This window comes from Mustela nigripes, chromosome 3, assembly GCF_022355385.1.
Source record: "Mustela nigripes isolate SB6536 chromosome 3, MUSNIG.SB6536, whole genome shotgun sequence".
Lineage (NCBI taxonomy): Eukaryota > Metazoa > Chordata > Mammalia > Carnivora > Mustelidae > Mustela > Mustela nigripes.
This window is the reverse complement of record NC_081559.1, coordinates 190,936,866-190,951,401: the sequence shown is the minus strand read 5'-3', so window position 1 is coordinate 190,951,401 and position 14,536 is coordinate 190,936,866. Positions and strand designations below refer to the sequence as shown.

General features: G+C 42.7%; 1 protein-coding gene across 3 annotated transcripts in view; it reads right to left on the bottom strand.

Annotated features, from left to right (window-relative positions):
* The window catches only part of KHDRBS3 (KH RNA binding domain containing, signal transduction associated 3), a 186,559-nt gene that overhangs the window by 67,374 nt on the left and 104,649 nt on the right, over nt 1-14,536 (bottom strand). For all 3 annotated transcript variants that reach the window (XR_009403285.1, XM_059395208.1, XM_059395209.1), the window contains exon 6: nt 1,574-1,769. Coding sequence is in view for 2 of the 3 variants with exons in the window: in XM_059395208.1 (XP_059251191.1) it covers nt 1,574-1,769 (196 nt within the window). In the remaining variant the exon portion in view is untranslated. The remainder of the gene's footprint in view (nt 1-1,573; nt 1,770-14,536) is intronic.

Genomic DNA, 14,536 nt, shown 5'->3' with positions numbered 1-14,536 from the left:
ACTGACGGCGCCAGGGGCTGAGGATCCAGGCTTTCCACACCCTCTGTCTGAGGGTCTGGCGACACCATCTAGCCACACCTACATTAATCCAGACCTAAGAGAAAGCCCAGGTGGAAAACCACAAACACCGAACAGCACTTTCCCCCCCGCTGCAGTCTCTACTATTCTCGGGAGACGCCGCATCTGTGGAAGAGCTTGAGGCACGATTATTATTGTCAGTTTGGTCAGAATATCAGGACACAGGAACATGTCAAACTGTAAGGAAATAAGGAGAAGACATAGAGGTCACATCCTTTCCCGACTGAATAGCAAAATGGTGAAAGTGTTATGGGATTTATTTGTTAAATTCACTGAGTTCCCAGGATCCATTCTCTGCCGCTCATAGATACAAGCCAAACATCCTTGCCCCTCCAGAAGTCCCAGTGTAGGTGGGAGAGAGACGTGCGACTCCAGCAGTAATGCTCAATACGGCAGCTCCTATCTCCTCTGACTTTCCCTAAGGATAGCTGACCTGGATTTACAAGGACAAACAGGAAGCATGAGATTCCAAGCAGAGAGCAGCACCACCAAAGGTCTGGAAGCCCACGAGGATGCAGCACACCGAGGGAAAGACACAAAGTTCAGTACATCCAGGACAAAGACTTTGATCTTTCCAGTGGCTGCTGATGCAGCGGAAGATGTCCCAGAGAATGAACGCAGCCTTCCAGACACCATGCAGGGAGCCACCGGGCACCCAGCAAGAGCTCTCCCTGACATAAGACATGAAAACCCATTGGTTCTTGTACTTCAGCCCCATCACCCGTCACTGCTTCTCTTTGACAACCGTTCATGTACTGTTTCTTTAAGACTTTCAATCACTAACATGAAGCACCCATCCACCACTTATTTTCTTTATTTATGTTAAACTCAGAAGTCACAGGAAGAATCCCAGGGGGCTTGTATTCTTGTTGCAGAACGCCTCTGTCCTTCCCCTCTACTCAGTTTCCATGGATATATTTTCTTTCTCTTATATCCAGTAAGTCTATGAACCGTATCAAAGAATTATCGAATGGTAATGGAAACACATACTGATTTGCATTAATATAAAAAATTGGGAACTTTTGTTTTTTTCACTGAAAAAAACTTCAACTAAGAATCCATATTCAATAGCAGCACTTAAGAGGAAACACTTCAGGGTAAAAACAACTTGGTATATGTGGGTGATTCTTTTTTAAAAGACTGAATTACTCAGAGGCAACCTGTAGTGGAACATGAATGAATGACTGTTACATTAAAACCCGTAAGAGCCTGATGACAGGTCTCCGTGATCCTGGGCTAGAACCTCCCTACCAGCCAGATTCATCCTCCCTATCACAGATATAAGTTACCTGACAAAAGAGGCTATGTCCTTCTCAGTTCTTACACTGCTAGTATCACATCTCATTTGGCACTCAGTAAACGTTCGCTGAACTAAGGTAGCATTTTTGAGGACTACAGCAAGTGAGGGCGGACACTTGGTTATTAACAACAGCCAATGCTGCGTGTGGCCGGCTTGATCAGACCGGCACAGCTGCTGCATGACTCCTTCACTTACATAATCTCCATACGTCTCTTGTGTTGGGGGTGGTGGCGGAGGTCGGTACCCAGTTGGCGGAACTCCTCTTGCTCTGGGAGTGAGAAGTCCTCTTCCCCGACTCACTGGCCCTCGGGTGGAAAGGACTCCCCTGGAAGCTGGCGTCCCTCGTGGTACACCAACTCCAACTGGCCGGGCTGTGACTCCTCCCCTTCCCCTGCAAGCAAGAGGGGCAAGTTAGCAATAGTCATCATTTCTCTACCAGGCCACGGTTCACATGCATTTACACCTCAGGAAAATCAATATTCCATATTACTGTAAAAAGAAAGAAGGAAATCAAATGCAAAGTGAAGATTAGAGCAAACGAAAAACAACTACATCCTGAAAGGAAGTTTAGTCATTTAAGGCTTATCCAGTGGTCATGAATATTATAACATCAAAGAAACCCCAAGACTCAATTTCTGGCTAAGACACAGAGTAGTAAGCGAGGACATGTGGGAAGGCTGCATCATCTACTGAGGACTTCTTTGTGATGCCAGGCCAGGGTCACATCCGACCTTCATGCCTACATCATAAAGTGGGCTATATTCTACTTGTCTATGGACAAGGAAACTAAGGCTAGAAAGATCGTCAAACTGAGAACACAAGTATACATCAGAGTTCGATGAAAGAGAAAATTAAATGTAACTTCCCAAATAACGTATTGAACACAGTAATTTAAAATACCATTCTTAAGTTAAATAAATACAGGTATTTTCTAAGGTAGAATTCAACTTATTTATGTATGTCTAACATAAAATACGAGATTCCAAGTCAGAGAGGACAGAAGAAACAAGCTGTATCAAGAATAGCTCAACATAAGCAAAACTTGAGAAAACATTTAAACTCTGATGAAATAAATCAAAGAAGAAATATCCCATGCTTAATGATTGTTACAGTCAATACTATTCAGTTGCCAATCCTTCCCATCTTGACCTATATTATATACTCAATATAACCCAGTAAAATTCCTGAGAACTACTTTGTAGACTGACAAACACATTCTGGAGAATATATAGAAAGGCAAAAGACCCAGAACAGACATCAAAATACTGTAGAAGAAAATTTTGGATGATTGCAGTATCTGATTTCAAGACTTATTATAAAGCTATAATAATCAAGGTAGTAAGTATTGATGGAAAAATAGATACACAGAACAGTGGGACAAAAGAGACAGACCTGAAATTGATCCACAGAAATATAGTAAAGTGACAAAGTTGCAAAGAAAATGCTATGAAAAAGTCTTTTAAACAAATAGTACTCAAGCAAATGGGCATCCATATACTACCAAAAGACAGACAGACAGACAGAGAAAAGAACACAGAGACATCTTTCATAAAAATTAATTTAAAATAGACTTGAGACCTCACATGAAATATAAAACTCATAGAAGAAAATTCAGAAGAAATCAAGAAATCAGTGTGATTTCTTGGGTTTGATGATGAGTTTTTAGAAACAGTATGAAAAACATTATCTACGAAATAAAAATTAGTAAGCTGAACTTTCTTAAAATTAAAGACTTTTCCTCTGAGAAGGACACTGTTAAGAGATGAAGAGACAAGTCACAGAAAAGGGGAGAATGTCTACGAAAAACGTATCTGATAGAAAACACGCTGTCCAAAATATACAAAGAACTTTTGAAACCCACAATAAGAAAATCCAATTAAAAAATGGGCAAAAGAAGAGACAGCTCAGTGAAGAAGTTATACAGATGGCAAATAACCAAAGGGGGGAAAAATTCTATATCACTTGTCATTAGGGAACTGCAAACTAAAACAAACCTATTAGAACAAATAAAATCAAAAGAAACTGAATATACCAACTGATGTTGAAAATGTGAAAGACAAGTGTTCTCATTCATTGCCAAGGGGCAAGCAAAAGAGTACAGTCACTCAGGAGGACAGTTTGGCACTTCCTTATGAAGTTAACATGGTATTATCATACAACCCAGCACCTGTATTCCTAGGTATTTACCCACCTGATTTGAAAAGCTGCTTCCACACAAAAACCTGCACATTAATGTCTACTGAAGCTTTACACATAGTGGCTAAAACAACCAAGATGCCCTTTAAGTGGGGGATGGATAAGCAAGCTGGGGAGCACACATATGAAGGAATATTATTTGGTCCTGAAGAGAAATAAGCTCACAAACCAGGAAAAGCTATGGATGAACCTAAAATGTATGTTTCTAACTAAATGAAGCCAAGGCTACGTACTGTTTGACTCCAATGATAGGAAACAGTGGAAAAGAAAAAAAACTAGCGAGGAGTTAAAAAAACAAACCAAGAACCAGTGGTTGCTGCAGGTTAAGGGAAGGAGGGAAGGTTGAACAGGTAAAGAAAGCCGTAGGAACACTTCAGGGGGCTGACACTATTCTGCAGGATGCTGAAATGCTGGATACGTGACACAAAGCCATTTGTCAACACCCACAGAACTTTATAGCATGAAGAGTGAACATTAACGTAAGCAAACTATATATATATATGTGTGTGTGTGTGTGTGTACATATATATAATTTAGGAAATCGAGGGCTTCTAAGATGTAATGCTAAATGTGACAAAATATTTTAACTACATTAAAAACATATAAAACATCTTTATGAAGTTGAGAAGTAAAATAAATTTAGAAATGAGTGAAGCTTATAAGACTAGGCAAAAGAAAATGCACGTAAGCACTGCTCTAGGTGACAGATGGATAATGGAAGCTACACTTCTTGTGCGGGAGTGAAGGTTACAGGTGAGCAAGCGGATGAGGCTAGAATGAACACTATGGTTATGGACTGGAATCGGAGACATGAGTATCAACTCTTGATTCATTTACTATGGGTACAAGCAGTCACACACAGAAACATACACAGATGTGTATACATACATGGGCTAGTAGAATACATATGTTTCCTCACTCTGTCAGCTGACGGGGCCCGGAAGCAAGGACCTACCAGCAGCAAGAAACAGAACTAGCACCCAGATCTTGGTCTCTCACACCATTCTCCAATAAAAGGAACCGGGGCTCCTTGGAGAAATGGCCAATTCCAGGACTAGAGCAGGAAGTATGCAAGATGATGCTGGAGCAACTTGTAGGACAGAAGGCAAGGACGTACTCAAAAAATAAATAAATATACATATGTACATATTATAACCAATAAAAAAATTATGAGGGTATATGAGAAGAGTAGAGAAGCCAAATAAAAGAATACCCACAGGCCAAAGCTAAGACAACATGAGTAAAATAAAGCAGTATTGGATTTTAACCCAATGTATAAAATATAAATATCCATAAGTCCACACTAATATAAACAAATGATTGAAATAACAAACTGGAGAGAAGAAGAAAATCCTGCAATAATTTATGTAGGTATTCTACCCTTCATGGGGGAAAAAAATTCAACTTTAAGTAGGGAAACCCAACAACTATGACCTTAGCGCAGTTACCAAGGCAACATCAGCATCACAAAGTCATGTGGACAGTAGACACCACTGATAGCACGTGATGAAAATGACAGGACGAAATGAAAATGATACTTCATCTTCGTGGTTTTTGTTCCCTAAACCCGTAACCCCAGGCTTATCTTGAGAAAAACATTAGACCCATCCAAGATGAGGGACATCTTCAAAGAACCTGACCAGTACTTCTCAAAACATTAAAGCCATCGAAAAGATGCAAAATCTTAAGACTTTCACCCTTAGGTCACTTGTATTATTCCTTTTGTAAGTATTATATAAATTAGGTCTGTTTTTGCTCATCCTAGGCCATACAAATTGGCACAGTAAAAGTGGTGGTCAAGAGAAAGGTCACGGGAGTCAGACCTGAATTCAATTATAGACTATGTTTGTTACTGTCTAAGTTCTGCCTTCCAGTTAATCAAACAAATCAAATCTGAATTTTCCAAGCTAGTTACTCCACTGTGAACTGGGTTACACAACCCATTTCTTAGTAATAGTGTGCAGAAAAACGACACAGGACACAGAAAGTACCTACCACATCTCCTACTCCATCAAGATCAACAATTTATGTACATTTCAATCACTGAATTACAATGACAGACACTATAAATTGTCTTACTCATATTTTTATCTCCAGGATATATCTAGAAACATCTTAATATGATTAGAGAAAAGAGTAGTTTCTAATTACAGTAGATCTAATTCATATGTGATATTTCAGTTAATCTGTGTATATCCAAACTAAGGCTCCTGCTTCCTTATCTAATACCCCATCCTTGCCATCTAAGGTACTATATGGACCACAAATTATTCAACATGGTTTCTCAATCTATAAATTAAGTGTTCCATTAAATTGACAGACATAAATTTATATATTCAAAAGGCTCACAATTCTTCCCCAGCACCATCAACACTGTTTGGTTATGTGCCCTCTGGGTATATGGAATCACAGTAAACTACCTGTTACAGAATTTCAGACAAGTCATTTGATATATGTAGCTCTGGATACTTATCTAGGAAAGACCCTTCGAAGATTCATTTTTATGTGTTTGCAATTCCATGGGAACTGCGTGAAACAGTATAGTTGCTTCAAAGGATACTCTGGTGAGACGGAGACATGCAGGAAGTAGCGGCTAACATAAAGATCCTATGCAGAATGCCCCCCGTATGCGACAAACGAAGTTCAGGGTAAAGTTTAACAGCTGGAATGATAATATGGGGATAAGAAAAGGAAAAGTGTCTGTTAAATGAGATAATAATCAGTGGGAATTTATTATTTTTTTTACTTAAAAAATTGATTGAAATTGATAAAATTAGGTTGCCACACTGTTCAGAATGAGGCTAATGAGAAAGAAGGAAGATCACATCTCTGAACAGAAAGCTTTGTAAGCCGAGGAATCGGTGTAATGGTCACGGTTCTTTTTGTTTGCGTTCTTCAGCACTGAGAACCTGGTTCCTGGTTTGAAACTCACATGTGGAAATAATCTAGAAAAGTCTGTGAACAGGTACTTTCACGGGAACAATAATTTGAATGACTAATCAGGAACTAATTATTTATAGACTGCCAGCTGTTTTAGCATGTGATGAAAGAGTACATGCCTTCAGCTCCAGCATTCCCATCCTCAAATCTGCTCTGTCCCTTAGCTGCTGAGCCTCGGTTTTCTACCTGTAAAATAGCCTCACTAATACCTAGCTCTCACAGACAGTCATGAGAGCTACCCACAGAAGGTATAAAGTGCCTAACCTGACACAGCCATTTCGTAAGTGGTAATTATTACGCAGTCTTCCACTTGGAATCTGTCCTGACACCTTCCTTGGGCCACTTACCAGAGGACAAGGGGAGAACAAAAGAAAGTATCAATCACATCGGTTAGCAACAGCACCTTTATGTACACTCTACCCTTTTCACAGCAGTAATGCAGTCTGGGAGAGAAAGAGAATAAACATACACTATTACACTGTTTGGCCTTTATCTATAAATTTTATGAGGAGGAAAAAGTACTGGGTAAAACAATGACTTTGGTGGCAAAAGCCCTGAGTGCTCAAGTCAGCCCCGGCATTATTGGCTGGGCAAGAACCACAGCTGGTCACAAGCTGGGTGCCCGAGCGAGCCGAGGGCAGGGTCTTAGCTTGGTACCACCAGTATCACAGCGGGAAGCTAACCTTCCAGGGCGCTGCCTGAGGCCCATGCCCTGGTGTACTAACCACCCAAGGGGCAATTATTTCTCCCACAGACTCCCGAACAAACTCATGGACTTGTTTTCATATCTGCGGTTTTCTGAGAGGAAAACTTAATTATTCGGAGACTTTCCCTTCTTGCCAGAGGTTGACAAGTGAATGAGAGGCTAGATAAGAGCAAACAGGGAACACAGCCTAAGGTTATAATCCCTCAGAACATGCAAAAGAAATTGTCAAAGCCAGTGACGACGAAGCTTCCAGACCCTCTGGCAGCCCTTCCTCTTAACACCTTTAAAGATGATCTGAAATGTGGCTCTCTGGCAGCTTGTCCACACTTGTGCATCCTCATCACCCTCTGAGGACCTGTGTCGGGAGCCAGGAGGTCTGGAGTTCCATTTCCAACAAACTCTTGCTGCTCCTGGTTTCGACCCAGAACATACAGACCTGTTCTTCATTCTGGGATCCATCCCATTTCCAACACAATTAAAAAAAAAAAAATTATGAGCAACTGTTTCATTATCCTACATTGTACAGAGTACAAAATAAATCTAAGGCCATTTGTTTCTTCCTCAAAAAGTTACCAACTAGTTATTAGCAAAACTACTGACAATTTAAGACACTATGAGAAACACAACCTCTTATAAAGTGCAAGAAATGCATTTATCTTCTCTTTCCCACCAGTGATGTATCCCCCTGAAGACAGAGAGCTCATTACTTACTTTGAAGCCTGTCACTGTCTTCCAATTCTGTAAGCATGCTTGTACCTTTCTTCTTTATTTAAAAATAAAAATTGCAAAAGTCTTTATCATTTCTAACTAACAGCCCTATTTCTGCCTTTGCAACTTTGAGGACAAGTCTTCCTCTCTGGTAACAGTGAATTAATAGTAAAGGAGATTAAGAGAGATGCGTACTTTGCCCAAGGTCCTCCATAAGAATTCAAATTGCAATGTGGGATCATTTTGTGTAATCGGAAAAGGAATCATGAACAGTTGGGCTTGAATAAATTAAGCCCACGGACATGATAAAAATTAAGCAGCGTCTGGATTAGCATGTGCTCAGTGTTCTAGCTCCATTTTACAGCTGAGGAAACCAGGGCTTAGCTTGGGGAGAAACCCGAGGAGGCCCTACAGCTCCAAAGAGCCAGGGGACTGATCTTCCCAGAGTCACACCCAAATTGCAAGCACAGTCCCCATCTTTTCTGCTTTCTAGTCTCTGCTCCTCCGCTTAGGATGACCTCCCTCTCGCACTCTCCTGCCCTATACCCATGTTATTTGTACCCAATGGGGCACCTGGGTGGCTCAGTCAATTAAGCATCTACCTTTGCCTCAAGTCATGATCGGGGGATCTTGGGGTTGAGCCCCACACTCCCTCTCGCTCCCCACTCCTGTGCTCTCTTTCAAATGAATACAATATTTTAAATAATTATTTGCCCCCTCATTTCTCTTTCCATTCCACTTGTTTTTATATCTCCCATCCCCTTTTTACACTATTCTGCCATAATTACTTGTTTCTGTGACTTCTACTTCTGAAACTCCCTGAAGTCAAAATGACGACTTAGCCATCTCTGTAACTTCAATACTGTCACAGAAAGAGCTCGAAGAAACACTGTGACATTAAATGACCTAACAGCAAGAATAGACGGACTGATTTTCAAAGAGGAAGAAATGTGTTAAAGCTTCTGAACAACCGGGGTGTGGTGGGAGGAGTCCGCTGCAGGGGAACACTCTGCGGTCCTGTCTGCCTCCAAATGGCTCAGCTTATCAGTAGATCTCGTTTACCGTTATTGTAGGGAAAAATCAGGCAGTAAATTGGGTGTCAAAAACCTTCCTCCAGGGACACCTGGGTGGCTCAGTTGGTTGAGTGGCTGCCTTCGGCTCAGGTCATGATCCCAGCGTCCTGGGATCGAGTCCCACGTTGGGCTCCTTGCTTGGCAGGGAGCCTGCTTCTCCCTCTGCCTCTGCCTGCCACTCTGTCTGCCTGTGCTTGCTCTCGCTTCTCTCTCTATGACAAATAAATAAATAAAATCTTTAAAAAAAAAAAAAAACCTTCCTCCAGTTGGCACTGACGCCTACAGGGGACTGAGAACATTGACCTGACTGTGTGCTGCACCTGACACATGTGCGGCCGACCTCACCGTGACCAGGAGACCCGCGCTGTGCTGCCATTCTTACCTGCCTGCCCCTGGCTGGCTTCGGAATCACAAGTTCTTGCACCGAGTTCTCACACTCCTTATAACACTATTTGCCATGGATTTTGTCTTCCCAAAGCCTATTAAAATGATTTTAAAGAAACCACACATTTTCCATTTTCCCCTTAATCCACTCCAGTATGGCCACTCAGTAATATGCCCCCAGGGACCGTTGGAACCGAAAGCAAGTGGATACTGAGGAAGGAGGAAGCAGCTCAGTAGGAGAAATCCATGAACCTTATGGCAGGAAAAGAAGAGAAATTCATTTCCCAGGGAAATCCTCTACTACTCTCTGCCTGGGAAGTACGGCATACATGTCATGTACCAATACCTAAGTTTTTATGAAATCAGAAGGAAAGACAAGAGGGTGAGTTCTGACAGTTTGGTGGTAGAATGTCCTGAGAAGGTCAGTTCAACAGAAAATCAAATAATTTAAGTTATATCCCAAGGAAAATGTTGTTATTTTTTAATAGACAACGTGTATCAATAATGCGGACTAGTAGAAAAAGAAGTATATTGTCATTCTCCTATATCTATCCTTTCCTTATTTAAAAAAAAGACCTTTTAATATAGATGGGTAGATTAACACAAATCTTATCATATACTAGTGAAATATTTAAGACTCTTATTTTAACTATTCAGTGTTCCTGATAACACTTCTCATAACTTCCTACACTATGGGAGAAAATCTATCACTTTCAATCACTGAAACAATCATCAGCATCTCTGATATCATTCACGATGGATTTAAAAAACGGTGAAATCACATGGAAATCAATGTGAAGGAGGACATGTGACCGCCAGGGTCCCATCCGGCCCCGTACGGAAGAGGTTAGATAGCGCTCTACAGAACGTGCCTACTTGTTTGCTCAACACAGCAACTGCCAAAACACTGGTTTTACAGAGAGAAGACATCAATGGGGCACAATCTAATGTTGAAACTATAAATAACTCCCTTACGCTGAGAGCTAGAGCGGTGCCCACGCGATGCTGAGGACTGCGGGGTCCCGGGGAATGCCGCAGCACCCTAGCACCTTGGCAGAGAGTTTGGGAAATACCACCCAAAGATTTACTGTGGAACTTCAGTCCATGAAAGAAAAGAGGAAGGAGCAGGTAAGAAAATTATAGAAACCAGAGTTGAAAATGTCCCCAATTTAATGAAAGCTTATTAAAAGCCTTGAGTGATTGAGTCAGCTTTATATCCTGGGTCCAAACCACCACATTCAGCTCCCCGTGCTGATGAACATGATTCACTACTCAGAAAGACAGCCTTCATCTGCTTGGTCCATTCTTCTTCCTACTGTTTTTGGTCTCACCTGCAGGGAGCTAAGACTGCCTGCTACCTGGGAGGAAGGGCCAGCCGGCCAGAGTAAAGGTCAGCGGGAAAGCAGCACAGAACAAGCCAGCTGTTTCAAAGAAGGCGCAGAAGAGCATCCCCACGGGTCCAGGACAGCCTGGCCGAGACTGCTGGGCAGCAGGTCAGGGTGGAGGAGGGGGCCTGCCCAAAGTATGCTGCCTGCAGTGGCCCCCTCTCCAGCTTCCCTCTGCTCTTCCACAGACCCCGAAGGGCCAGCAGGCCACACTTCACAGCAGCGTCCCTGGAGGCATGCACAGGACAGACCGGAAGTGAGGAAACTTCCTCACCTCCTGAGTTATAACAGGTGTTAAGTTTAGTTCTCACATTTGAAACTGAAATGAAAGACTTATTTAGAGTTTATTAAAACTTCTCACTGCAGGATTTAATTTTACGTCATTTACATCTTTCAGCAGAAAAGTATCCTGAAGTGGTAAGAATGGGCAACATTCATGAAGCCTCCAGTAATAATTTATTCCACTCTGAAATTCTAAAACGGTGATAGCCACATGACCATTCCCACAAAGCTAATCCCCTAGTGCATTCAGTCTTGGGACAGCGAACTACATCAACACAAAATACTGCAAATGACTGACACTTGATCAGCAAGAGCCTAAAGAATTTGCTATTGTACCGCAGTCACTTAACAATTATTTACTAAGTGATTCCTTTATGCCAGGTCCTAGGGACACAAGAGTCTTTACGGGTTTATATTATCCTGAGGAGAAGCCAATGAAAATGTGAACAAAAAAGGTAGAATTCAGTGTGATAAATGCTACGAAGGGACCCCAGCTTTGGGACTGGGGGACAATGACTCTCAAGAAGGTGCTCGGTAAGGCTTCCTAGGCATGGACCTGTGTCTGCCTACCATGTGAGGCCTGGACAAAGCATCCCGAGGTGGGGTCAGTGGGGGCAGTGAATGCAAAAGGCCTGGGAAGGAAATAAGCTTGGCCAGCTGGTCAGAGAGTTAGGAGGCCAGCCAGACCACAGTGCAGAAAACCACAATGTCCGAAAGGGCAAGGAGATCAGTAGTTTATGAGTGTGTCCTCGAGCACAGCAGGAAGTTTGGACGTTCTCCTAGAGGCAAAGGGAGCCACCCAAAAAACTGAAGCAGGGAGAAGACAAAATCTACTTTAACAGGTTATTAAAGACTGCAGATGAAAAGTGGAAGAGCACTGTGGCTAGACTGAGGTGGGGAGGAAGAGGTGATTGATGAAAACCAGACTTCAGGTTTATTTTAAAGGTAAAATCAAAATGGCGGACTGAGGGATTGGATACAGCAAAGGCCTACTAAGACTGTGCACTGGAGACAATTCTCACAGGTCTCAGGACCTCAAAGCCCTGTGCTTCGAGGAGTATGTTTGTCTTCTGTTTTATTACTCTTTTAGACCCTGAAACAGTGTGATTCTATGACAACGTCTTCCTAAGCTCTGGCTACAAGGAAGTTCAAAGCAAAATTTGAAGACCATCTCTGCGACTGTACTCCTGTGTGCTAACCTAACTCTTGGGGTTTGGTAACCTTCTGTCCTAATTCCCACAACCATTTATTTTTTATTCTGTGAGATGCGCATACTAGTTTGGCAAGTTACTATATGTGATTTAATGAGAAAGTAGTAAAAAACATAAAAGTATTTCCACCATAGATTGTATTAAAGGTGCCATCCTGGGCTGCAATAAAAGTGCAGTGAAAGGGACAGAACCAAAGCTCTATGGAGGAAACGCAGCAGCACGATGGATGGAGAGAAGCCCAGCTCTAGTTGAAATGCAAGGGAGGACCCAAGAGAGGAGAAAGGCATAGACGGTGGAACCGGGGTCTACAAATCTTGGGCGCGTCATCACCTCCCTCCCTTGAGAAATGGTGAGTGAACACACCAGTGGCCCTCACAGGGCTGTTATGAGGCGTAACCTAGTTAATATCTGTTAATGCTTAGAAAAGTACTCAGTCAGTAGTAAGTCGGGGTGTTAAAGTAAGCTTCGGTGTGAGACCCAGAGAGCAGCGGGACGTAAAGAGGAGAGGGCCGGGAAGGACGCAGAACTGCAGGCAGAGGGACGATGTCCACGGGCGTGTGGGAAGGACGTGAGCCCCAGCGCCATGAAATAAACAGTTTCCAGCGGGGGGTGGAACACAGGAAATATGGCAAAGTAATCAGTAAAGACTAAACGGAGTGAGGCCTTACGAAAGAACACAGGAGGGCTCTGGGTACCTCTTCGAGGAAGAGAAAGGCAGAGTATTTGAAAGGTCTGGTGCCGCGGAAGCCCACGGTCAAACGGAGGACAGAAGGTAGGGGTGTGTGAGGCGCTCTGCCCAGCGCCCACTGCGATCCAGCCACACCCGCCACAGGCCACAGGGACGGTACTCACTGCCGACACAACGGAAAGGCTGTCGGTGGCAAGCCATGGACCTGTGTCATCAAGAGAAAGAATTTAATTTTTCTTCTGGGTAGATGGAGGGGTTTCTGCAGATACTATACTCAAAACACCAAAACGTTTCTGCTTTCCTCATCTGTTTAAACTTAATTTAAAACCTGACAGTGAGGGATGCCTACGGCTCAGTTGGTGAAGCATCTGCCTCAGTTCGGGTCCTGGGATCGAGTCCTTTATCAGGCTCCCTGCTCGGAGGGGAGCCTGCTTCTCCCTCGGCCTGCCACTCCCCCTGCTTGTGCTCCCTCTCTCGTTGCCTCTCTCTCGGACAATGAAATTAAAAAAAAAAAAAATCTTAAAAAACAAAACAAAACAAAACAAAAAATCTGACAGTGAAATGAGAACTTATCTTCAGTCAAAATGATAGATCTGGTTAAGGAACACAGCATCCCCTAAAAAGTGCCCTCAACAGTGACACTGAGTGAGCTCCCTTCACTCCGCCTCCATCCGGGAGGGTCATTCTGTGAATGTTGCCTTCTTTAGAAAAAGGGTGTTTGCAGACGTGATTATCAGCTGAGCATCTTGGGAAGGGAGGAGTACTCTGAATCACGGGCGGGGGGGAGCGGGGGCTAAATGATATCACGTGGAAGAGGGAAGCAAACAGAGATGCCAGACCGGACAGAAATCAACAAGCAGAGACCAGAGTGATAAGGCCACAAGGGAAGGCAAGCTGGCAGGCACCCGGAGCTGCCACCGGCAAGGAAAGGATTCGCTGCTAGAGGGGAACCACCACCTCCACCTTGACTATGGTCTGCCCAACACTGATTTTGGACATCTAGTCCCCGGAACTGATAAATCTCTGTTGTTTAAAGCCACCAAATCTGTGGTCATTCATCACAGCAGCCACAGGAAACTAACGCAGTGAGTACAGTGGACCCCGGAACAACACGGGTTTGAACTGCATGGGTCCGTCTGCGCACGGATCTTTTTACAATAAATACAGTACAGTAGTGTAAATGCATTTTCTCCTCATGAATTCCTTTTTAACACTTTCTTTTATCTAGCTTATCTCATTGCAATAATAAAGTATTTAACACATGCACAAAATGTGGTCATCGACTGTGTTATGGGTAAGGCTTCTAGTCAACAGTAGCTTATTAGTAGTAAGTTTTGGGGGAGTGAAAAGTTATACACAGATTTTTGACTATGCAAGAGGTCAGTACCACTATCCTCCCACAATGGTCAAGGGTCAACTGGAATTTCTTATGATTTAAAGTAAATTTAATGGTAGAAGAAATAAAAATGAGAGGAATTTACCATTTACTGAACACCTACATAAATTATTTCATTAAACCATCAACAGCGATCCATTATTAGCCTTTTTTAATAGAATAAACACACTTGGTTCCATGAGCAGATCT